Source organism: Neodiprion fabricii, chromosome 4 (assembly GCF_021155785.1).
Source record: "Neodiprion fabricii isolate iyNeoFabr1 chromosome 4, iyNeoFabr1.1, whole genome shotgun sequence".
Lineage (NCBI taxonomy): Eukaryota > Metazoa > Arthropoda > Insecta > Hymenoptera > Diprionidae > Neodiprion > Neodiprion fabricii.
Window position 1 is genome coordinate 2456285 of NC_060242.1, and position 25036 is coordinate 2481320.

At 40.2% G+C, this 25036-nt stretch overlaps 4 protein-coding genes and 2 long non-coding RNA genes across 12 annotated transcripts; 2 read left to right on the forward strand and 4 right to left on the reverse strand.

Moving 5' to 3' along the window:
* Nucleotides 1–673: 673 nt before the first annotated feature.
* LOC124181667 lies at nt 674–1614 on the reverse strand. Its single transcript, XR_006870530.1, has 3 exons — nt 1478–1614; nt 1129–1412; nt 674–922 (listed from the first exon to the last, which is right to left on the reverse strand). It is a non-coding gene; the product is annotated as an uncharacterized LOC124181667 (long non-coding RNA).
* LOC124181647 lies at nt 1218–18041 on the forward strand. 3 transcript variants are annotated; one of them, XM_046568405.1, is made up of 21 exons: nt 1218–1777; nt 2697–2807; nt 2913–3004; nt 3821–3913; nt 3985–4088; nt 11651–11715; nt 11901–12060; nt 12156–12298; nt 12401–12605; nt 12734–12895; nt 12999–13280; nt 13388–13639; nt 13711–13886; nt 13961–14110; nt 14225–14522; nt 14639–14848; nt 15437–15587; nt 15669–15891; nt 15951–16080; nt 16149–16269; nt 16356–18041. In XM_046568405.1, exons 1-21 carry the CDS (start codon nt 1218–1220, stop codon nt 17111–17113), a joined length of 4446 nt encoding a protein of 1481 aa, XP_046424361.1. In that variant the 3' UTR covers nt 17114–18041. The 3 variants fall into 3 exon arrangements, with proteins under 3 accessions (XP_046424361.1, XP_046424362.1, XP_046424363.1); XM_046568406.1 differs by having other exon boundaries at nt 15539–15587; XM_046568407.1 differs by having other exon boundaries at nt 14639–14776; nt 15539–15587.
* LOC124181663 (electron transfer flavoprotein beta subunit lysine methyltransferase-like) lies at nt 2922–9531 on the reverse strand. 4 transcript variants are annotated; one of them, XM_046568439.1, is made up of 4 exons: nt 9351–9531; nt 7382–7875; nt 4388–4722; nt 2922–3040 (listed from the first exon to the last, which is right to left on the reverse strand). In XM_046568439.1, the coding sequence occupies exons 2-4, from the start codon at nt 7845–7847 to the stop codon at nt 2957–2959; spliced, it is 885 nt and encodes a 294-aa protein (XP_046424395.1). In that variant the 5' UTR covers nt 7848–7875; nt 9351–9531; the 3' UTR covers nt 2922–2956. The 4 variants fall into 4 exon arrangements, with proteins under 4 accessions (XP_046424395.1, XP_046424394.1, XP_046424397.1 ...); XM_046568438.1 differs by having other exon boundaries at nt 9360–9530; XM_046568441.1 differs by having other exon boundaries at nt 9267–9352.
* On the forward strand, nt 9627–11211 carry LOC124181666. The gene is made up of 2 exons (XM_046568448.1): nt 9627–10052; nt 10588–11211. Exons 1-2 carry the CDS (start codon nt 9997–9999, stop codon nt 10919–10921), a joined length of 390 nt encoding a protein of 129 aa, XP_046424404.1. The 5' UTR covers nt 9627–9996; the 3' UTR covers nt 10922–11211.
* On the reverse strand, nt 13176–15733 carry LOC124181671. The gene is made up of 3 exons (XR_006870533.1): nt 15637–15733; nt 14426–14594; nt 13176–13270 (listed from the first exon to the last, which is right to left on the reverse strand). It is a non-coding gene; the product is annotated as an uncharacterized LOC124181671 (long non-coding RNA).
* Nucleotides 18042–18267: 226 nt separating the features above from the next.
* Nucleotides 18268–24726, reverse strand: LOC124181654 (nuclear receptor-binding protein). 2 transcript variants are annotated; one of them, XM_046568427.1, is made up of 11 exons: nt 23893–24726; nt 23641–23748; nt 23272–23496; nt 23066–23196; nt 22872–22966; nt 21565–21648; nt 21172–21459; nt 20935–21094; nt 20477–20663; nt 20277–20396; nt 18268–20133 (listed from the first exon to the last, which is right to left on the reverse strand). In XM_046568427.1, exons 1-11 carry the CDS (start codon nt 24019–24021, stop codon nt 19849–19851), a joined length of 1812 nt encoding a protein of 603 aa, XP_046424383.1. In that variant the 5' UTR covers nt 24022–24726; the 3' UTR covers nt 18268–19848. The 2 variants fall into 2 exon arrangements, with proteins under 2 accessions (XP_046424383.1, XP_046424382.1); XM_046568426.1 differs by having other exon boundaries at nt 21172–21471; nt 23893–24720.
* Between the last annotated feature and the right edge of the window lie 310 nt (nt 24727–25036).

Sequence of the window (25036 nt, forward strand, 5' to 3'; positions counted from 1 at the left end):
GGCAAGTGTGCGTACGCTTTCAAGTGCGGGGGTGGTTGCGCGCCGTCGTCGCCAAGGGTGCGCGCACCCGAGAGATCATCGGCTGAAAAGTGGTACAGGCCAAGCTAACGCCCACCGGGCACCCAGTTTGATTGCGAGCTCAACCGGAGCGGGGCCGCGTTAACGTTGACTACATACGTCGATTCGTCGAACTCCTTAGGCTATTCTCCAGGGGTCTGGAGTTCGGGAGTTAATTTCATTGCGTGACACGCTAGGCGATAAGATAATTTAATAAATCACCCCAAAACCGGCTCCTGGGGCGAGCGATTAGCGCCAGACGACGAAATTAAAGGGTGTCTACCCCGCGCAGCATCCGACGCGATGCAACCCTGCAATTAATTACGAATCTATATATGTATGTTCATTTACCCGGGTTCACCGTCCATCGGGGAATTATGGTATGGGTGCAGGCCAGTGAAGTGCAGATGCGCGTACAGCTATACACAGGCGAATTATCGTTCCTCTATGTAATTTTGATGACGACCGCTTAGGATCTATCAAGAAAGGACGCGTCGCTACGTCGCTGTTCATTTCCTACTGACTGTCGACTCCCTAAGGCACAAACGTTGACTGAATGTACGTATAAAGAATCGAGAAACTGTTGCATTTGGAACAGCTCTTTCAATTTTTTATTCAACTAATTTAATTTTTACACTTTATGAGCCAGTTTTTAACGTATTTCTTCTTTTCTTAGAATGTCTGATGAACAATTTTTATTTTATCGAGAATTCGCGTCTTTTCTTTCCATGTGATATGCACTGCTGCTGGTTTTTATTTTAGCCACATTGCACAATATGTTATTCAGATTACCCAATCATGAGTATTCCCTGATCATTTCAATTTCTAAGGCGGAGTTCGTTTAATGCTGCGAAAAAAGATCCGTCTTTCGGACGGAGAGATTTTAATAGCAATTATTTTGTCAACGGTATGAAAATATTAGTAGAAATATTTGGAGGTAAAATGTTCCAATCCTGTTCGTTATACTGAATAAATTTATGAATACAGATAAATGTGCATCCTTTTTGATCTGGCTCTAACTGTTGGAATGAAAAATTAAAATACAGTCGGCACAATTAGTATCATACATACCTACATACAATTGGAAGCCGTAACACTTTGATCTTGAAAATTGTGTCCAGGTTTGGGTGGAGGGAGGCAGGCCAGGAGGTAGAGTTAAAATGTACAATAAGTATATCTGGCCGTTGGTTTTGGAAGTGTGCCGTCTCTGCCTCCTCGTCAAGGTGGTTGAATCGAGGTCCGATTCGTCCTGCGGGGGCCGGCTGACAGCCTCCAGGGGGGTGATACTGACGCCAAATTTTCCGGGGCCGTTCGAGGTGCCTATAAAGTGTCGGTGGGTGATCGACGCGTCGGATCTGCTGGCAGAAAATGGCTCGATCACGGTATATCTGACGCAGTTGTACGTCTACAAGGGTCTTACGTTCACTGAGTACGCCTACTACGAGTCAGAATCGTCGAATCTTGGCGCTACCAGGATCCAAGAGGTCACCGAGAGCAACATCTTCGACTTCCGGTGGCTTAAGACTTTCCGGCCGATCCTCGTGATCGACTTTGGCCTTGACCGACTCGAGGGAAACCACGTCCGCGTCCTCAATGGACTTCTAAACGTCTTCGGTTTCAACATCACTTACGAGATGTCCGGCGGACCAACCAACCCGAAGTCTTGCTCGGTCAAGGATTGCTCCTACTCCGGGAGCTGTTTCGTCGCAGCGAATTACTCGTAAGCTATTTGCAGTGTAAATCGAAAATTGCAGGCGAGGTTTCGCTGTCCTAAAATTGTTACATTACAGAGAGTTGGAAAACGGTGATATCGGGAAATATATATATGTCGCGCGATTCTTTCACCTCGTCGTATATGCGCATGAACATACCATTCCCAGTACGACGTGAGAATCGTCAGTCTGACCCCAGGGACTCAGGATGCGCGGAATTTCAATCGCTCTTTTCGCCCACGTATTCCTGGGGGTCCTGTGCAGCCTGGAAAGAATTGTTTGATCAAAGTTTAAACTCCTTGAAGTTTAACGTCGACGAAGAAAAGAGAGAACCCCTGGCTTGAGGATCGTTTAATTTAAAATCAGCTATAGCTATATCAGCTATATGTACATCGACCGTCGAGGCCAACCCCCCTGTATCGGAGTAAGATAATCGAAAATTTCGTGGCAGCGACGCGAAGAAGTGCGTTCGAGTGCGGAGGGCGATCAGGAGGGGAGCCGATGCCGGGCTTAGATTGATTAGCAGCGAGGTCTCGTCCCTTTCGCGATTCGCGATCCCTCACAGAATAGACCCTCCCGCAGAAACGTGAGCCAGCAGTCTCTCAACCTCCGAGAAGAATGTAACTTAGAGTCACGCACCCTGCACCTTGCTTATCTTATTTTTTTCCCTCATTTTTATCTACTTTTCTTCGCTTCCCAGCGAGATTCCTATAGGATACAAATGACGCACAACATCGTTCGGACGCGTAGGGTCGTTTGTCTATCGATTAAAATCGCTTACAGGAAGAGTAATGGTATCTTGGGCTATACACAATGTATCGGGCGTATTTCGCAAATCGCTTTTCACTTAGCGTGGATATAAATTTAACGCCGTCATTGCAACGCACCATCGTGTTTCCATGCCTCCATGTGTTTTTTTCCTCACAGGACCTTCTCGTGCGAATGTTTCGACGGTTTCACCGGGGCAGATTGCTCCAACGGTCCCCTGTGCCTGGATGACCAGCAGCACCCGGTGTGTCAAAATGGAGCGACCTGCAGGTACAGCAATAAGCGTTCAGCCAAAACCGATAAGATGGAATGCGATAAACATCTTCGGTTTGGAACATAAGGAGGTATGATTTCTACTTAATCCTTTTTGAACAGGCACGTGGGGGCTGAGGCGATACGATGCCACTGCGCAGATGGTTTCACCGGAAACTACTGTGAGGTTCAAGCACCGCAAAGATCTGCAAAGGGTAAGCTGATCCCAAACTAGTGCGATAGATCCAATCCTGGAATGTTTAAGCATACAAAAAACTTCAATATTCATTAAACAAACAGTTTAATCGTTACTCATTTTCATTTATTCGGTGCTATTGTCGTACGTGTGTATGTATCGCCCAAGCGAGAGTTTATCCGACCGAGTGCTTTCCGGGCACGATTGTGTTACCTCGGGGATTATAACCGTAGGGGAAAATGCGTCGTTAAAACTTTGCCGGAAAAACTTGCTTTGAGCTTTCCGCATGAGTTTTGAGCCGCTTATACATCGTACGATAAACGAACGAACGACCGCAACTTTTTCACTCAAACTTTTTGACGCGCTTTATCTAAATAATAATAATAATAATATTATTCCCAAAAAGTACACGGATCAGTACAATTGAATTTCACACCTAGGTGCATCCCACAGGAAGTCAAAGACTTGTACATAGGGGGACTTTATACTGAACTCCTGTTAAAATAAGACTCACGTATATAAAGAGATATAAAAACGTATACCAGTCAATTTCCATTTATTCTTAATAGTTATTATTCTTAGGGTTTCTCCTCTATTATCAAGCTATGCTGAAATACCGGACGCGTACATTTGGTTAATTCTAATAATTAAATTTTTTTTACCCAGATTCAATTACAATCATTCTACTCGTATGCATCAATTTATCGTTATATTTTCGCTCATCCATTTTTATACTATCACTATAGAATTTTTATCATTATAAAATTTGCCGCGTAACTTTCTAATTGCATTTCAATTCGATAGATTACACGTATATTCCCTGCAACTTTTACAGATTGCACAGACCAGGGATGCGTGCTGCAATGCCCGTTTAACGGGGTGCAAAACAGAGGCTGCAATTGTCGAAACGGAACAAAAATAACAACCGGTAAGTAAATCTGTTTAACAATTATAATATGTCACTCGAGATTATAATTATCGTCTCGTTTCTCGGTGTAGATCGTTCGAGATTTGAGTGTAGAATAAAACTAACAAACGTGACGTCGGTGAGGATGGTGCTTCTCCCGAATCAAGGCAGCTTGGAGGCACTGCTGGTGCGACAGGTAGGACTCTGGTATTATTTCCATAATAAATTGAGCCCCGGAGTTATTTGCCGCGTCAAATTGATCAGATGCAAACGAGATTTCATCACCCTCAATACTCGATTTGCCTGTATTCCCGCATTCGCGGATGAACGTAAAACACAGCTGTGTACTCTGTTCCCCATTTCGCATAAAATCAAAGGAATTGACGCTGAACTTGATCGACTTTTGATCGCTGTATTATAGTTCGAAACGTTTATTACCCACGTCGTAAACTCGTTTCAAACCTAGTTCGAGCTGTGATTCGAGAACTGCCATACCGTGGCTGTATCGAACCCGTAGTTTTCTCGACGAACGTTATCTGGCAGTTCGTAAGTCGCCAGCTTTCTCAATTTTCTGCGAAGTTTATCGGTGAGACCGTGCCTTCCCGGATCGCCGAGAAAAACACTCGTGCCCTGACGGAGAGCCTCGTCGAGCCAGGTTTCCAGGACCGTAGCGATCTCCTCGTCGTAGAGCAAATCTCCGACGAAGATGACGTCGAAACGTTCGTCGGCTGTCTGGTCCGTTCCGAACGGCTTTGCTAATAAATTTTCACCGGATGTTCTTACTCGCACGTCGTTCAGGGTAGCGTTCATGCCGATTGCCACGCACGCAACTGAAAAAAATCGAAAATTAACACAATGTAAAGTAGGATATAGCGGCACTTTCGTGTTGGTCAATATATTCTAGGAACTCCGCGACGGTGAATTCCGTCGCCGATCGTGACGGGTCAAGGGCGAGGAGAAAGCTTGTCGAAACCTTCTGCTTTTAGAAGGAGACCGGAAAAAATGGGGGAAAATACATTACAAATAAGGTAAAGCACCGTACGCAACGTTTGAACGTTGTCAAAATTATTATACTATTCAAATTATTGGGGGTGTCCATCTTCGTGGTTTTCCCGATGCATAACAACCTACGATAACATCAGTTACTGCAGCGATGAATTACCGTCGATCGCCGTCGGTGTTGATGGTTAAATTTTTCCTGCGTGGATGCTAATTGTATGCAGATAAACGTTAATTACAATTTATATGTGCATAGACACGCAGTATAGATTTTTCAAATATAGAGCGAAGGTCAGTAACGGGCGGAATGACTTTGATCGTATATAGTAACAAATTCATAAGGTATTTCCAATTAGCTAAATAGCTGTGCATATAAGCGTGGCAGTCGAGCCGAGGACAACTAGTCAATGCCATGATCTCAGGTGATAGATAAATTAATGAAATCTAGAATTGAGATGGAAACTTTTGAGAAAACAGAAATTTTTGTTTGTCACTTGGGTGTGTTTTATGTGTCTTGGAAACGGTTGGAACCGAAAATTGGGCTTACCCAAAACCGCGTCGAGCTTTGAACATGAATCAGCAAATTTTAGTAATTTATACTTATATTATAAATCTATGTCAATAATCTTAAAGTGATTAAGTTCCGTTGAAGAATCGCCTCGCATATGGCACAGAGTATAGCATTCTTCTATTGTAAATTAGATAAGAGAGCCCCGTTCTATAAACGGCTACATAAATGCAGATTAGGGGTATACGTGGAAAGCGTGTTTAAATACTGCGTTGCGGAATGAAACCTGTTCCTATGTAAGCGGGCACTATAATTCTATCTGCGTCAATGCCTCTGGCAATACCCGGGACCCGATGTTTGAATGAAACGAACAAGTCAGCTCCTTAGGTAATTCCATACCAAATTGTATACTGCATGCACTGTAGCTATATACTCGGCGTAAATCGGTACGATCCGATTCTCGGCGGGGGATAACCATGACGTTTCGCAGAACAGATTTCGCGCTTTTTTATCGGTCGACAGGTATAATTGGTATATCTTACGATACTAACGCAATACAGTGATTTTGCCAATCAGTCTAGACGTGTTATAACTGGCACAAGATCGATGAGAGATTATAAAGACAAGAAGTATAACCGTTCGTTTATCAATGAAAGTACAGATTACGTGTGTATATACGCGAGACGAGCTATTTTTAATATTGTTACAAAGGGTGAAATCACCCGTTTTGCCCCCTCTTTAATGATCTAGTAGTCATCATAGATAAAAGAGGTTTATAAACGGGTGATTTCACCCTTTGTAACAATATTATAAACGGAAACGGGGAAATACCAGACTCTTACTTAAGCCAATAACCGCTGCATTGCTGCGGTATAATGCATAGTAATATATGCGAGACCTTATTTGTCCGACCGTTTGTCGTCGACTCCAGACTAGTCTCCTGCGTGATAACGATGATTCTATTTTCCTGTTATTGCCTGTTCTTCATTACTCAATAAGAAACACGCGAATGCACCAACCGACATTCTATTTTTGTTCATCGCTTCGTACCGTTAATTGCTTCTATTATGCACATAATCATGCGCAATCTCCAGTCACGCGGAACGAGCGTCTATAAAGAGAAAATAAAAATGCATGCCGAATAATTATCAATTTCTTCTTCATCGATTTGCACCGCGATGTTATAATCGTTTTATCACGATGTATCTTCTGCGTTAAATCTACTGAAAACAATCCTGCGGTGCAAAAATGAAAAATACCAAAGTTGCGGTTCAAAGGTGATATGAATTTTACACGTTTGAAATTTCGAAACAAAACGATCGTACTCTAAAATTTTCAACTCCTGCTCATAGGTATATTATATATTTATAAAAATAGTCCATTTGTTTGAAAGTGAAGGTGTTGCATTAACTTTAGTATATGCACGCAGATGGGCCACTGGTCTGAAAATTGACGGAAGCAAGTTTATAAATGTATATAATAAATATGTATAGCACATCCCCTAACTACTCGCTATACGTCCCTCTGTTCACCGAAAATTATCTCATTTCCTGCCGTGTCAGGAGATATGTATATTCATCGAACGCCTTTCAGACAAATGACTTTATACCCAGAGGCCTCGGCTGATACATCTTTTTGATATTCCGCAAAACGCTCATGTTACGCGTTCTTGGCCATTCTCAAAAATAGAATAGCCACGGTGATGAACGACAAGAGTTCGCGGCTGCCGCTTAGTTTTCAAACCGACGTACACGCACACATGCGCGAGTGTTCACGCTAATTGCTGTAAAACTGGGTCTAGTTCCGTTTTAACGTCCGCACTTTCACACATCTCGGAAATGTCGTAACGCCGCTACTTTTTCAATGACCAGAATCAATTCACTTAAATTTTTATTGACTCTGTGAGTGTTTTTACTTCGACACGATGCTGGCATATCTCATAACCAAGCTCAAAGTTACGTAATAAACAAGGAAAACCAAACCTGGGTCAATATCGTTCGCGATAACGAGACGAGCTCCTCGGAGTTTCGCAGCTATAGCAACTGCCCCGCAACCGGCCCCCAGGTCCAAGACGACAGACTTGTCTTTCAGGAGTTCATCGCCACGGTCTAGGACGAATCTGGCTAAAGCCTGTCCACCGGGCCAGAATATGCTCCAGAATGGTTCTACGAACGTCGTGTTTCCATTAGCTGTTGAAGGCACTGGGGCATGGTACAAAGGGCAATTAGGGGTCAAAAGATGCAGCCGTATCTCCGGAGTGAGATGAGCCCGCGATATTTCCGTGCTTCCGATGATCGTCTGCTGCAACATCCGATTGTTGGGAAGTTCTGATTTTTGCGCGGTATGCTTGCTTCCAAGAGACGTCGAGTATTCGGCTACTGTTGATTTTCCTCGATCCGCAGTTCGCCGAAAAGAAGTTACGCGCTTCACGATAAGCGTCGCCCACATCGCACTCACACGTGCCGGTATCTTTCAGCTGTAAAAAAAGAAAAACAGTTAGTATTTTGAACTGTTTGATTTCCATGTAAATTATTATGAGTTACAGACACATGCTCTTATTTCTGTCATTCTCACAGGTCAGCACGATTCGCATCGTGTAACGTATACCCGCATTAGAATCACAGAAAAAATAGCAAATAGACGTCAGGATGCAGGATGGCGAACGATTTACCATGACGTAGACTAAAATTAAGGAACTTGCCGGAAAATGATTAGCTATGCATTAATTTCCAGCTGAGAATTTTCCGCGGTTACATTTCAAACTCTTGGGGGGTTTACAAGTAAATGTCGAAAACTATCCGTATTGTTTAGTATGCGTGAATGCACATTCATTCTGTAGACATAGTCGTTAATGTTGATAAACGGGCTCGGGTATAAACCGCCTGTTTTCCTTATAACGTGCTGAATCATCGTATACCAGGCAACAATATTTTGTGATTACACGACGGGCGATACAGACTTGTGAAGAGAGAGATATCATTGGACTGGTCGAGATTTCGCCACGGACGTTGGGTGTGCGCGATAAAGAACTGAAAATAAGGAAAAATAATAATGCACAACAGGTGAAAAATATTGGAGGACTCTTCTCTTTTGTTTAAGACGACGAATAAATCCATGCTAAGACTCGAAATGCGGGATGCAAGAAGATTTGGAAAAGATCGTATACGAATTCTATGAATTACACCGAACGTTTTAGAGTATAGCGATTTCTGGCCCCTCATTCTGTAGCTTTTATCACTGTTTTCACAGGTGATAAGAGTCATTATGACCAACCGAAAACTTTGAAATTTCTACTCTGTCACCTTTGATCGAATTACGGAAACAGGCACGCATAGGGGGGCCATGGACTTCGTCCATTCAACCGATTCATCCGTTCAAAAGTTTTTCTGATGAGTCACTTTTGTGAGGGGGAAGGACTGGAGCGAGAGAGAGAATGGAACGTAATAAACTGCACTGAAACCGGAGAGAGGAAGCGAGAAAGGAGAGAAATGACGTGCGGAATTCCAGCCGCTTTCTCACTCTTGAATCCAGTCTAAACCCGACCTTTAAGCGACAGGCAATTAAACAGAGTTGTTCCCCAACGCTGACGGTTGCGTCAGACGTTTTTGAATTGCTCACGGTATTTGTTTTACACGTTAAACGGATCAGCTGTCTATGCTACACGGTTCGATTTTAACAATTAATGATTCAACCATGGCTTTTATAATACAGCACACTATCTTTGATCCCAGTAACGGAGCCTCGAGGTTGCCGTCTGTATCAATAAAAGTTCTTCCGACAGACCGGCACCAAAATCTTTCGCCGAATTTGTAATGTCTGATATATAAAATGCATTGAGGAAAATGATTATGGTTACAGGAATAGTACATAAATCCTAGGAAACCAGTTGCGTTCGGCGAGTATTCTTCTCGTTCCGTGTACCGGCTTTTACGCGTATGTCGTTATACGTACAGGACTCACACTAAAGCGCGATTCCGAGCCCGGGAAACTTGTACGATTCCGAGGAGTCTCAAGTGGTTGCCAAGTGGTGTGCGATCGAGTCTCGCCCCGTGTATGTATACGCCTCCAAATAGCCCACAAACGAGAGTGCGACGCAATCGTCGGCAACACGGATAACGGAGGAACGGAAGAATTTCACTGGAATAACCCTGACCACGTGATCCGGGTGACCCGGAGGGGATTCATCGCCTCCATATATAGGGGAACGGCATCGCGGACACGACACTCGTGTAACATTTATTCAGCCGACTTGTTAAACGATACGTTTAAAGCGGCTCTTACTGTGCAGTGAGAAATCATTCGAGAGACCTGAAAACCGAGAAAAGGATTACGTGTTAGAATCGACTCCATAACAAACGTGTCCAAAGTGCGTTGTATTGTTTAATCGAGTGATAATCGATATTGTATGTGAATAACGTACAGTGATTCGGGAAACTACCCGCAACCAAAGGAGTCCATTGATTAATCGATTAGAACTACCACTGACCTTCGGATCGATCAATTGTTTTCATCCGACGTAAGAATTCCACCCACGGTCAACAAGGTTCAATCGTTCCGGTCGACAATTGACAAAGAAGAACTGCGAACCACTACCAAAATGACTTACAAGGATGTACTTGCTGTTCCACCGCCACAGAACGTCAGTTTTGAAAGGTGAGGAAACAAGTTGAAGTTGCATATTGAAATTTGTGAAATTGTTTACAAGATATTGGCATGGTCTGGTCAAATAAACTGCAAAGTAAAATAATGATGAAATAATCGTTGAAACGGTGACAGATAAGATAAGGAAACATGAGATGGGACGGGGTAAATTTGAACTGAAAGAATCTCACTACAACTCGTTCTAACTAGCCAAAACCATAACTTTTGTTCAATTTCGATATTCCAGATCTGATTGTTTGCGGATGAATCCTCTATAAATCAACCGTGATAAATGTTTCATTCAATGACCTTTCACATGACAAAGTCCTGGTTATTATAAAATCATTTGCTTGCTGGTCAGGGGACATTGCTATTACGAAACTCAATTAGTTAATTAACTCATCGGGTGAATCTTCCAAACTCTTACTCTGTAAATCTTTTGACCAAATCTAAAGCCATCTTACCCTCAAGCTTTTACACTTGTGATATATATTCACGTTTCACTATTAAGAAATACCCGCTATAATAATATCTGATTAACTTACAGTGGCAAACTTCCATCCAACCTTCAGCAAGAGCTAAGCTCTCAGGGGACAGGAATGCAGGTGACATGTGGTATGCGGCCTACTCTGCAAGCCCTCGCCTCTCGGGGTTGTCGAAGCCTGCAAGGGAGCGTATGCCTTGTTTCATTGTACGAGAAGACGGATTCGGCATGGCATCTCCAGATGACCCTACTCGAAGCCTATTGTCGGGAGCATGATATCGAGGTCGTTAGAGTACGAGCTGAGTACTTGAGGGCGGCGTTGGGTCCTCAGCATATGGACATTTCTTGCGTCTTGATAGCACCGGAAGACCCATTTGACCTAGAACCACCTGCGTGATTTGTCAGTTGGATATGAATTATTTGAAAGAAAAAAAAAATTGAAAGATTTTGGATAAAATTTCGCGGGAACCGCGAGACCACATAGATGTGCTGAAAGCATCTTGAGCTGGAAAATTTGTCTCACATGAGGGTGGAAGAAGATAAATCCACAATGTTTTGTGCGCAATGTCCTGTAAGACATAATATACTGAATTTGTATAGTTGTGTATATGCATATATGTATGTGTAAGAGGACAGAAGCGAAAATTGAGAGAGCGAGAGTTAAGAAATGTTCGCTATTTATTAATAGGCGAACTGGAAAAAAAATAAATAAATGAATAAGAAGCAACCTTTTGCCACTGGTGTTTTGGCAGTTTCTTATTTCTTTGTTATTTATGAAGAATATGGAGAAATATATTGTTGTATGTATAATTTGAAAAATTAACATATCTATATATATGTATAGGAAATTTAAAGATATATGATAAATTATGAAAATAAACGTATATTTATAGAACATAATACGGCAATCTTATTTTTACCCTGAAAAATCATCCTCATTCTCTTTAATTGCATATGAAAAATTTTCTGTGAAAAAATTGTATCAAACGTCATTACTTATATCACTTGAGGAAAAATCAGAAGAAAAAAAAACCCAAAGCGAAACTTTCCCCTGATGCAGAAACTGGGCGTACTGATGCGTAAACATTTCCTGAGGGAAGTTAAATAGTTGACAATTGTTTTTCAGATTGCCAAATACTTAAGGAACGCTAACATATCTTCGGTGGAGGAGCTCAAAATCTTAAGCATAACGTGAGTAGGTGTATATATATATATATATATATATATATATATATTACGTACACCAAACATCCATGGTCAAGATGGAGTATTAAACATAAAATTGGGTCTAGTACTTTTTGTAAGGATGAAAATTTTCCCTTTGGATATCACATTTCGGCGTCCTGCCACATTATCTTAACTGTTTCATCACGCAGGCCGACTTCAGAGGTGGTTTTTCACTTCTTTGGAAACACATATGATGGGGATAAAATACGAGAGTCTTTCAATCGGCTGGTACAACGACGTCGTCTCGGGGACATATCGCTTGAATCGACACATTTCACTTTCCAGCAAAAGCCTGCACTGAAGTTGCAGGTGAGAGTGCTAATCTATCGTATTCACATATATACTATACGTTGTTTGACAGATGTTGCAATAGACCACTTTCTCCAAAACTCCGAGTGTTTCAGAATGTACGAATCAATCAGCTTAACGAGCGAGAAGTACGATTAGGTGACCAGTTTATCGTATCATGCGTCGCCCAGGGCAGCTACAACCTCACATTTACCTGGTACAAAGATGGAATGTTGGTTAATACGAGTAAAGCAACAAGGTGATGAATATAATAAGACGATTTTTCACTCAATCAAGTAATTTGACTCCATCAATGAATAACCGCAATGAAATATATTCGAACATGCCTGTTGTATTTTAGAGAAATTTGGGTGAAACTTTTACCCAATGACGGGTCGGATCAGTACACCTCTTTGCTTGGAATAGATAGATCAACATTGCTCGACGCAGGCCAATATACTTGTCAAGTGATTGACTGGGGCATGGAGCAATGCAAGAGCTTGACCATCGACATACGGGACGAGCCAAATGTCAGAGTGGTTCCGATGAGCGCGACCATTGAAAAGGTTAGTGATGGTTGTACTGTAAATTGTAAAGCTATGACCCCCACTTCTGGCAGTATTCTGATGTGGGATTAACTCCGAGTGATTAATTCACTCTACATGAGTGCATAATTAGAATTTTCATTACCCAGGGAAGCAATATTCAACTGAAGTGCTTGACCCCCAACATGCGGAGCATTGGCATAGGGTTCGGCTGGAGCAAAAATCGTGCATTATTGAAGCTCGAGCCCGGAAGTGAAGTGTGGGAGGATCTCTTTCCAGCCGGCAGTATATTGAAGATTACAAACGCACAAGTACGTTGGTACCTGCAACATAAAGTTTTCATTCAACCGACTTAGGCGTTTTATATGCATATTTACAAGTGTAATGTGCTCATACCCTCATGTCAAATTCCAGAAATCCGCAATATACACGTGCAACGTTGCTCAGAGATCGATGGCGGTTCGAGTAGAGGTCGTTAATCGTACGCGGATACCGATATGTCTCAGAGAAAGAGCATGGGGAGTGAGGTGGCCGGACACTGGACCAGGATTGGAGGCGCTTCTTGATTGCCCGGAGAACTTTTTTGGTCACCGTATAGCTAGGCTCTGTTCCATGAAGGATGCAACGACGCCAGAATGGCAGCTGCCCGATTTCTCTGCTTGTCTCTACGAGCCCTTGTTCACTCCCTACAACAATGTAAGTCGAATTAGTTTGAAGGTATTGATTTCTTCTAAGATTTACGCTTATCTATAGGTGGTTTGTTCATTTATCATACATAAAGGGTTCATTTTTTCATTCCAAAGTTTCAAAGTTTAACGCTAGGATACCAGAATACGACAGGCGCCGAAACTGTAAAAGCATACTGGAGCCTCTTACGGTCCAGGAAAACTCCTCTGTATCCGGGTGAGGGGGATCGCATAGTCGCACTTTTGTGGGAAATCGAACAATATCTAAACGCTACAAAGGAACTTACTGACTTGACTCATTCAGCCGAACCTTTTATGCGGATCGTTAATTTCGTTGTCGAGAATGAACACTCTGTGCTGAATGAACAGGTAAGCCAATAACTTTGTTCCAGTCCACGACATAACAATGGCGAACTGCCTGCATCCAATTGTTTTTCCAGCAACTGACACTGATGCAACAACTGACCCGTCGTAATTTGGTGTACTGGGCTGAACAGGCGCACCCACCTCAAATGCACCTCGCACTGTCAGCGATGGTGGCTGACGTACTTCCATTGCAAATAGATAACAGCGATGGTGTGACCCGGACGATGAGAATTCCTGGGCCTGACTATATGTGAGTAATGGGTATAATTACATCTAGAGCTGCAATGAGAATTTTATCATCCACTCCTTCCAACTGCTAATTAGGTATCCCAAATGGTACAAAGACAACGTTCTTATCCGTGTGAAGAGAAGTGATTTAATAGGAAAAAGGACAGACGATACAGCTAGCGGAGTCAGTATCGTGTACAAAAACCTGTCAGGCTTATTGCCGAATGTGTACGTCACGGAACTCGAGTGAGTAGACGCTGTATGCTGATAACAAATGAATGAACAATACGCATATCGATGAGTGATGGTTTTAACAATATGAATAACCAATCATATTCTACTGTGTGCTTTTTGATTAAGCGATGGTACAGATCTTGAGTATCGAATTAATTCGCGGATCGTAACGGTAGATGCAATATTGCCGGAAAAAAAGGTGGCAAAGCTTTCTGTACAAGGCAAAATATCAGTCGACCTACTGTTACGTCATATCCAAAATCACTCTGGCATATGGAACATATCGTGCGGGGCGGCAGATTTTACAGGTTCATGGAATCTCAATACCTGTGTCAGCAATACCCTTCAGGACGGCACCGCAACGCAGTGTGTTTGTCCTCATCCTGGAACCTTCGCCGTATTTCTGACAGCACGGGCAGTTCGGGTAAGTGCTTCGAATCTGGGTATTCTTCAAACTTTCAATTGTTAAGCATGCTTTCCTCGACTGCCGCTTCATCTGAAACAAAAAAGTCTTAATGTAATCGATGTTCGCTATTTCAGGTGGCCCTAGCAAAACACAAAAAAGCCACTCTGGTGGTGATGGTGGGCTGCGGAAGCTGCCTATTCCAATGTTTGCTCACATCTATCATCCTGGGCTCATATTGGTGGAAGAATCGTACCTGGCTCAATTTTCTTAAGGTACAATGTTGCACCGGGCTTATTGGAGCAATGGGGATATTCAGTTACGCCACTTATCAAACCCTACCAGAGGTATGTATCTGTCTAAATTAACGATTACTCTTCACCTGCAAATCTCTTCAGTACGAATATTGCGAATCAATGTAATGAGTTTTCAAATTTATTAATATTTTTAAAAGCAGCTGTATAGACGCAATTGAAGCTTACAATAATTCACAAGTAAAGCATAAAAATATATTTATACATATCCAGAAAAAGATTAAAATCAAAGCTAAAACCGATATTTTTATTTATGTCCCAAACAATACGGAAGTTAGTTATTTTTTTATATTCTTTAAAATATAATAAGACTGAGTAATTGGTAAATGTTGCAAAATATGACGTTTATGCACAACGCATTGAAACGCTTGTTTTATTAGTCTCACTTTACATAAAAACAAGTAAAGCAACTTTATTTAATGTTTTTACTTTTACTATTGGTTATATTTCAAAAAATGACTTGATCATAATCATGATATTGAAAAATTTTGTTAAAAATTTCTCATGTGTGGGTGCATAGTCCACCTCTGCAAGGGACCAAACATGGTTTCTCACGCAAATTTTCTGTAAATTTATCAACATTCACCAATAAATAATAATAATTTATTCATTTGGTCGCAGAGCACCTTCTCCCTGGTAGCTATATCTCTTGAGGCATTTCTTCTTGTTGGCATGTCAGCTCCGATATCCCAGGCAATGATTATTTATGCCGAACTAACCCAGGTTCAACAGAGCCAGCACCTTCAGCCCACGGTGATCGCGGTAATCACAGGTGAGGTATCTAATGTTTTCATTTCTTAAACTGAACAACTGATACTCACAGCATTCAATCACGTCCATGTTAAATCCCAAGGAGTTCCAGTCCTGGCGGTTCTGGCGACCGAACTAGCCCACAAAAGCACCGGTTGGCATCACGAGTCTTGGTGGCTGATGACTGGAAGTGGGGTCTTCAACATATTCATAACTTGCGCCACGATCATGGTCCTCATATTCATTTTGCTGCACATCGGTATTGTACACAAGGCCCATGCTCTTGTTGCAGAAAACATTCTGAAAAAAGAAACGATAGAAATGAGGTAATATGCATTATGGGAAGCACGTCGGCTTGACTTAATTTAAAAATTTTTTTCCACAGAATGCGGCTGCTCCGTCGTGCTGCTGTAGTATTGTGCGGTATTATATCGATGGAGACCTCGTCAGTTTTATATGTCAACTCATCATCCACAATCGTTCACTACGTATTCGCTACGTTATGTGCTCTGTTGGTGGGTAAAGCGAAGAAGAGAAAAGAGAACCCGACAATATTTGAAATGTTTAATCCGTTCTTTTTCAGGGATTTATTGTGATAGTCGGGTACGTGTTGAACAGTGAAATTCAATTGGTAACTCCGCTATTCCAGAAATTGAAGTGGAAGGCTAAGTTGAGCGATGAAGAGATTTCCGACCCAGTGAAAGGTAATAACTAACAATTGAGACTATCGCAGTTACATTTAGTCGGATGGCATCTAAGTATAAAAATTGATTGTTTCCACACCCGGTAGTCTGCTCAAGGAGTAATGAAAGTTCAGAAAATGAGGTGGGTCAATCGATGCAGCTGAACGAGCCATCGTACTTGGAAGTCCGTGGGGTGGCAGCGGGTAGCATAGATACTCGAGAATACGGTGCTGAGCCGGCGGTACCGTCTTACAAGAGTTTCGGAATCCCATTAGGGGGTAGATTCCTGCCGGAGATTCGAATCGACGGTACGGACAACGTGAATTTGGAAAACTACAGCACGAGCCCAAGGAAGTATCAGGAAGTAAGGCTCGAGCCTCCGGAAGCCGGGGGAATCGGAAACGCAATGACGGGTGCGGGGTCAAGCGGGAGCGCAATTTACGCGTTCGATTCGAATTACGAGGGCGTCGAGCATCGAACGCTGAGGGACTTCAACCCGTACATCGTTCAGGCTCCGAGTGTACCTCTGCAGGGCGTTATGCCCGGAAGTTGCAGCGGTTCGGCGACGGTTCTCTGCAGCGCCGACGTCGAATCGCGGCTGATGAAGATCGGAACGATGCCTGACGTAACGCTGGCCGTAAAACCGACCGAGATCGAACTGCGGCCGGTTGAAGTGAAGGCGAGGGACAATGTCAGTCCGATACCGGACATAGCGAATACAAGCGAACGGAAACAGCCCGACGGTGAAGAGAATGCACCGGAAATTATCGTCACCGATTGCGAAAGCACAGCAAGCGGGATGCTAGATCGTATTTCTCACGATCTTGACTATCTGTTAAATCGTAAACACGGCAACGAGTCGTAATGACTGACAAATTGTTCGCGGGAATGACTGTGTTTTTGTTGGTCTTGCCAAATTAAGTTTACCTACGATCCGAAGAAAGTCGGTACGCTCGCTCTACTTGTTATGGGGGTACCCTTAGGGTGGTCTACTAATACTACTAATACTAATTTGTATGTACACGGTATGTATGCACATACATACACTTATACAATAGATGTGATCCGTCCTTCTTCTAGCTCCATTTCATCGCACCTTTTCGTTTTACACATCGATTCGTTATAGTCAACATTATAAGCGATATGCACCGGCAATGAAATTGTTGTATAATAAAGAATTCCTCACGCCTGTATTTCTTTCTGCCAATGCGAATTGTACGGAATTTAAAATGATTGTTCAGAGATATGATTATAGTATATGTATAACTTGATAGGGTATTATATGTCATAAATAAGTTGTAAATAATTTTTAACGAGGACAGGTGTTTCCGCCATACACACATATACGTAAGAAAACATACATACGCATTTTTACGCGATCAATAGTGTGTGTAAATATAGGTATGTGTGTGTATGTGTATAATTATATTATACATATACTATTATATTTATTCAAATTATATAAATTTGTTGTACGGAAAATTTTAATTAATGATACACTAATAAATTAAACAATATACAATTATTTAATTAATATTATATGAAAAATTTTTCCATGACAAATAATTAAACCAATGATAAATCTCTGTAAATTTTATATAAATATCATACCTCGGTGATATACATTATACAATTATTGAACCGTACATGGACGTATACGTGTTTGAATATATTTGTTATTTTATCCCACCTTTTTACACTTTAAGATTAGTAATTATTACTAATATTATTTACAAAATCTATTAGTAGTTATATACTGTGACTAGTTCTTTGTGCCATGACCTAGTTAGTTGTTCGGAAAAAAAAAAAAATGAACAGAAAAAGAATTATTATGCATGTTACATACGTACACGTTTACAAAACATTCTCGGAAGGTTTGTTTTTTCAATGAAAAATTCTGGTTTAATCAAATGCGACAGTTGGTACGTGCGTATGGAAAATTCTTTTTTCAAAAAATAAGACACATTGGCAACGTATACATACATACAATAAATCATTTGTACCTCGAATGCATAAAAATTTGTAAATATTTGTTTTATTGGTGATTCAGAGACCTACTACATTTTATACATACTACGATTATTACACTTAATAGGTACAACGAACAAATTTGGCATTATACCGCTGCTATAAACAATTGCGCAAAGTGGCGCAGCTTTAATATTCCGCGAGTAGCAGTAGTTGTAGTAGTAGTAGGTAGTAGTAGCAGTAGTAATAGTAGTAGTAGTAGTAGTGATCGTGGTACGAGAATCGAGATATTTAATTGATTTTCGCAAGAAATATGCAATAATCTGTAACAAAGTTTCCGAGCATTCGAGTGTTCGATATTTATAATTTATCTTACTTTTATTAACGCAATCTGTTACTCAATTTTGCGTACAAGGTATCACGCAGCTAGGTAGGTACATATTTTATTTCATGGTAGGACATATCGATGGCGGATGCGGAGCTGCTCAACAGATGTTGGTGATATTTAAAATGATCGCACAGACTAATAAGTAAAAAATAATTAGAAAAGAAAAGAAAAACACACGATTCTGTCATCAAAAAATGCGTTTGTAATTTTTGGCTCTCTGTTCGCGGTACGTGTTTTTTCTCTAAATTATTTATTATTAAATTAAGTGGTTTATTCGAATTTTCATTGTATATATAAAAATAATGCCTATTGATTCAAATATCAAGATACAAGGTCTCTTATGGGTTTTTTTCTTTTTCAATTGTCAATACTAGTAGAAACAAAAAATCAAAAAATAACAGAAATGGTATCAATTCGTACACGAACGAGTATTATTCAGGGGCAAAAATGCTGAATTAACAAAGTGAAATCTCTCTAAGTGCGTAAAATAATTTAGAATTTTACAAATTGCTAATTATGAAGAAAGAAAGAAATACATTGTATGTACACGAGAAAATTTATCTGAAAGCGAAATTAAGTTCCAGAGTTGAAAATAAGAAATAATTTTTCTTCTATTTTTACTTTCCTCGCGTACGTCTTTGGGGAGAAAGTAAAAAATTATCAAAATGCGTCTCTAAGCATATTAATATTATGTATGTAGCAAAAGCGGGAATAACAGAAGGTAAAACGTCTCCTTGCAAAGAAAACGAAAAAAATTCATGTAGTAATATCAAAGAATTAATACACTTATCATTTTGCGGCGCCGTCATAACTGAGAGTTTGTAAAGTATTTTTTTTTTTTTTTTTTCTTTTTTCTTTTTCAAAGAGAGAGTTATAGACCCTAAGAATGTTATAAAATTTGTCTCACTAATATTTCAGCGATAATACAATATGACCATTCTAATATGATTTATTAAATAAAATTTACTTTATTCGTCTTACCAAATATTTCGACCCTGAAATTGAGTTCACTCACTGTCATATCGTACCGTGAAATATTCGGTTAAAATGTGCATGTTTATCATCACGGTTATGCTTTTTTGAAAGCCACGACTCGATTCCTCCTCCCCTCTCCTTCCAAGCTCACCTCCCTCATTATTCCACTTTCTGTCGTATTTACTTAAATATAAAAATACATAGCCAGTCTATATATAAAATGTGCAAGGTGGCACATTGAACTGAATTATCACAAATCCTCTCGATGGTTAACTACCGCTGTCGGCGATTATTGATGATTCTGCTTCCCTACTTTCTGTTCCTTTTTTATACGAATTTCCAATCAAATTCTCACCGCCACTCGCTGTTGCAACACCAGCGACAGAGGAATTATTATCTAAATGTTGCAAACACGGAAATTCAGGCCCGGAGAGTAACAGTGTCGTTTGCGTTGGAAGATTTGTCAAGGATACCATTCCAGGATTCATCATTTGCTTGTTGAAACAACTTCTTAATGCCTCTTCGATTAGATTTCCTATCTTATCACGATCGTTCTGAAATAAATACGAACAATTGTACAAATTTTATTGCATTATATGAATTTCCTGCCAATATTTTGTTGGGGCAGTACACCTTTCCTTGTTCCTACACCTTGTATACGATTTTTTTCTTTCTAGCTTTATCGGTCCGCACTTACCTCGTTGATAAACCCGAAATGTACGAGTTCTTGTGCGAGAAGCATCGACGTGTCGATTTGCGTTATAGGACATGTGAGTTGCCTGTTCATTTTATCATCCATTCGCAAAAGTATCGTCATCTGAAACGAATGAACAATAGTGTAACAACAGCTTTGGAAAATGAATATGAATCGAGGTAATAAATTTAACAAAGACTTACAAGAAGTTCACGGCTCTCTTCTCTAGGCTTGACGTTGCACATCATATTTACAACTCTCCGAGATTCAAAGTCAAGTGGTTCAGGCGTTACAGACTTGACAGATTCCGTTACTTCTGGGGATATGGCACGAGGTCGAACCGGAGGCGGTAACTTAGCCATAAATGCAGTTAATGGGTATATTCCATACCTGAATGTTAATCGAGAGGAGATGATTATTTTCGATATTCAGAACAGCACGAGTATTCAAAGTTGAATATTTTCATACCCTTAAACGAGATCAATTATTAGCAAGTATTAGATGCATCTACAAAGAAATTAAAAGGCGATATAATATTAGAAAGAAATTGGTAAGACAGCAGAAAAATTGCACATGTGCAGACTATCGATAGACATATAATACGTTAGGACAATTATTTTAAATGTGACCATATAGAGAGCGAGTCTAATCCAAAACTTACTTTACATCTTCGACGAATTTCTCTAATTTTTCAGCAACTTGAATATCACTTGAACGAATTTGATACGGAGAACGATCTGCGTAACGTACTTCAGCAACGACTGTGTCGGGTCCGTACAGCCTTTGTAGCACCTCATCTGTTATTGTCTCTGATATATTTGCTAAAAATGAAAGAAAATATCTGTTGTTGTATTTGAATAATGACCAACGATACTAGACAAAGGCACGATATACTTACTGGCTGAATTAACCAAAGCGTGTGCCGCCAACAGCTTCAGGGTGTGAACCTCGAAAAGTAGAGGATGAAATAAAAGTTCTCTGGCGCTAGGCCGACAGATGGGATTTACTTGAAGACATTTATGAATGAAATCCTTCTGCTGGCTGTCATCTAACGATTCTATGGTTTTATTGATATTTTCGTCCGTAACTACGGTACCAGTATCGCCGTTTCCTTGAATTTCTAGCGCTGCCATTTCCAAAGCACACATTCCAAAGGAATAAATATCAATAGCCGGAGTTAACGAGCCTAAGGATAAAACTAGAAAGAAAGAAAAATATATCATCAACAATTGGACAAGCATTTCCTCTCTTACGGGTCCAAAGTCTTTGGCTGATACTAAATGGAACTTACTTCCGTATTCTGGTGCAACAAAATGCATATTCTTCGTATTTGCCCTGCAGGTTTTTACGTGATGATGAATAGCATCAGGCGCCACTGTAATGTCAAAGAAATTCACTTTTAGTTTGCCAGAACATGGTTTAAAAATGTGAAAAAAAAGTTGAAAAAAAAGTACAGGCAGTACAGAAGACTTTTCCCATGAAATATTGGAATAATATCTATTATATGGTGGGAAAATTTTTCCGTCTGTCACATATTTCAAGATTTTTATGTAATTACTGTAGTTTGTCAGTTGATCCTTTCATACCCACGAAATTTTTTTTTCATAGAAGTACTTAAAAAATCATTGATATAATCGATAATAAGATAATTACAAGTGTAAATTGAGCCCTCATTTCATTCGGTTCTGAAGTATATCCTGACACACAGATAACATGTTCTTCATTAATTTTTTCCCGTCTATTCTCAGGACGAAATAGTGGTTCTTTTTTAAAAATAAGATTACACTTAGCATCGTAACTGAGTGTGAAAGAAGTACTTGAAAAGTATACTTTCTATAATTAATAAATTATGCATAATAATAATATTGTTTACCTCTGTGCCTAATTTACTTAGCTGGCGATAGGTGATAATCTGCCAAGTTGAGAAGTTTCACCACTTCGCCACCTGTGGCAAGTTATGAGGCCAATTGATAGGTTGTAGATGTCGAAAATTTAATTTCTCCGGTAGATACGGTGAAAGTACGTTTGTACCCTCGTCTCTCTTGTTGAAGGCATTGCTGTTTTTTTTTCATTATCTAGATTAGAGGCTATTTGCTACAATTAAAAATGAGGACTCAAGTTACTCCTAGTTCAAAAGGAACATTAGAATAACACAATCTTTTTGTCTAACTTCTGTGTACATCTAAATTTAGAATACGTTCTGTCCTATCTACTGCTAGCAAAAACCTTACATAGTTCCCATTTCGTTTACAATAGTATTTAGTAGTGACATCATTGGTATTCTCCAACTATGCAATTATAATTGTGGAGATTTCTAATTTCTCTACTCACGTTTCAATGTCATTGTTTCCTGTTTCGATTAAATATTATTTCATTTATCAAAACGGCTATGTGCTGATTGTAAAGAATCAGCTGAAAACAAGTTGCTTGCTTAAATAATCCGTTGATGATTTTTGCAAACGAGCAAAGCCATCAAGCACAATTAGACATTCATTAAAACTATGTGTATTCTGCGTATTAGCATTAAAGACAGAACAACCGGTCAGTCATAAGTACGTAACGTCATCCACCTTATACGCTTTCAATATTACTGCTTACCTGAACCAATTTTAACTAGGCCATTGTGCTGAATAAAAATAGTATCACAGGTAAGATTTCCATGAATAATAGGAGGTGAGCAAGAATGCAGGTAACTGAAACAGGAATTTGATCATTGTATTACGAATTGGGACAGATTAAAGCAGGGGAAAATTTAAAAGATTGTCCTATTATTTAATAATTTCGTGACATACCTTAACGCTGAAAGAATTTGTGTACACCATCGTTTCCAAGCCTGCAGTGGTAATTTTTTAACGTTACGTTTCGTCCTTTTGAGGAACTGCTTCAATGATCCCGACGACATATATTCAGTTATGAATATTACCTAAAAAATAAAAAATGAGCTTTTTATCTGGCAGACATATAATTGTTTTGTTCAAATAATAAACCAACGACTTACTCGTGGCTTGTCATTGTGAGTATCTGTCCAATATCTATGAAATTTCACTATATTGGGATGCTCTAGTTGAGTCAAATTTTCAAACACAAGTTGAATTTTCTCCTCTTGTGCTTTGAAATTCTTGCGCTCGGAAAACTGTACCTCGTTCCAAACAACCTCGACACCTTCCTCTGTGTCCATAGCAAGGTAGGCACAATCAATACCCGGCAAATCCCTCTTTTCAGCCTGAAAAAAATACCACTCGATTAGATTGGAAGAACACGAATCGATCATAAACCTTGGAACTGTCCCCGGACAATAACTATTAAACCTAAGAAACACAGAGTTATTATCTGAGCAAAGTGAGATGAAATCTGGAGAAATTCTCACTTCCATATCGGCATTTGAGAGATTCTTGTCGTTTTCCGTGGCGTTGCTCCGAGCTGATCCTGCAAAGTTGGACCCTTCGGCTAGAGCAGATTTAGTAGGTACGTAGACCTGTAAAGAAAAATCAACAGATGGATTCAGCGGGTCGAGTTGTTGTGGCATAAAGAATAAGGCGAAAAGCAAGCCTAAATAAGATATATACGATCATTTTTGTCAACCACGTATGAGGTGAAAATGACGACTGGAATTAGTTACCTCTTCTCGCCTCTTGAGCCAGCGTCCGCAGGGACTTTCCTCGAGGATTTCACTCTCATCCTCAGAATCTTCGCCACTTTCCCGCGGTGACTTGTGCTCTGGGTCTGTGCTGGATCGACTCCCAGGCATTACATACAACAATTATGACGGCACGTTGAAAACTTGAAAGCTGCAGAACTGAGTCACTGAGTTAAATACCATAATAATATTATATTGATATTTAGAGTAACATTTGATCACTGCGAAAGAAGTATGTATTATTAATATGTTGATGGAGTAGAAAACGTCGTTGAAGGGAGGGGAAGTCGAGAGGGGGATTGAGGGAGGTTGAGTATAAAATTATTATCTTTTATTTAAATGTATTTATATATTGTATACGCCTCCTCCTCTACTAGAGTGACACATGCAGCACGACCGATCCCAATTTTAACGTATTATGTCTATTATTATTTACTGCACTACGCGATCCGGCAGCGACACAATTTATTCGCTGGTACTCGGCGAACCGTTTCCGGCACAATTCATAACCGAAATATCATCCATCGAGATCACTGGTTTCAAATTAAAACCCGTGTGACGTGAAAGGGAGAGAATTATTACCGTGTGACACACACTATACACTCATCATTGCCATTGCGCTGTAATATCATCTCACTCTATCTTCGGTTACCAAAAGCTTAATACAAGTCTGAGCACGACAGTAACGCCGCGCCCACCGGCAGCAACTGCCTCTCGCGGGAAAATCGGGGAGTTTGAATACATCCATTCATTCTTGTCTAACTCACGTCTAACTATTCGATTCATCTATCGCCTAATACTTTTACAGGGCCGAACATGCAACGATCGGTGCCCGAAAAATTTTTCTAAATTTCCAGGTATCACTTTTTTTTAAAGGTTTTAGATTTCTCCTTTTTCAGATTTTTTTTATCCTTTGTAATTGTTTTACTCGTTTGAGAAGGATTAATCCAATGATGTCCAACATCGTCATGGACATTAATAAATACTAATAATACCAATACTTTCCAATAGTCATGCGTGTACGCGTAATTCAAGTCGATGAAAATTGTCGATATAAGAACGATGAGTATTTAAAATGTTTTCTCTTTTTTAAACTGTATATTCTGAATAAAAAAATAATCAACGT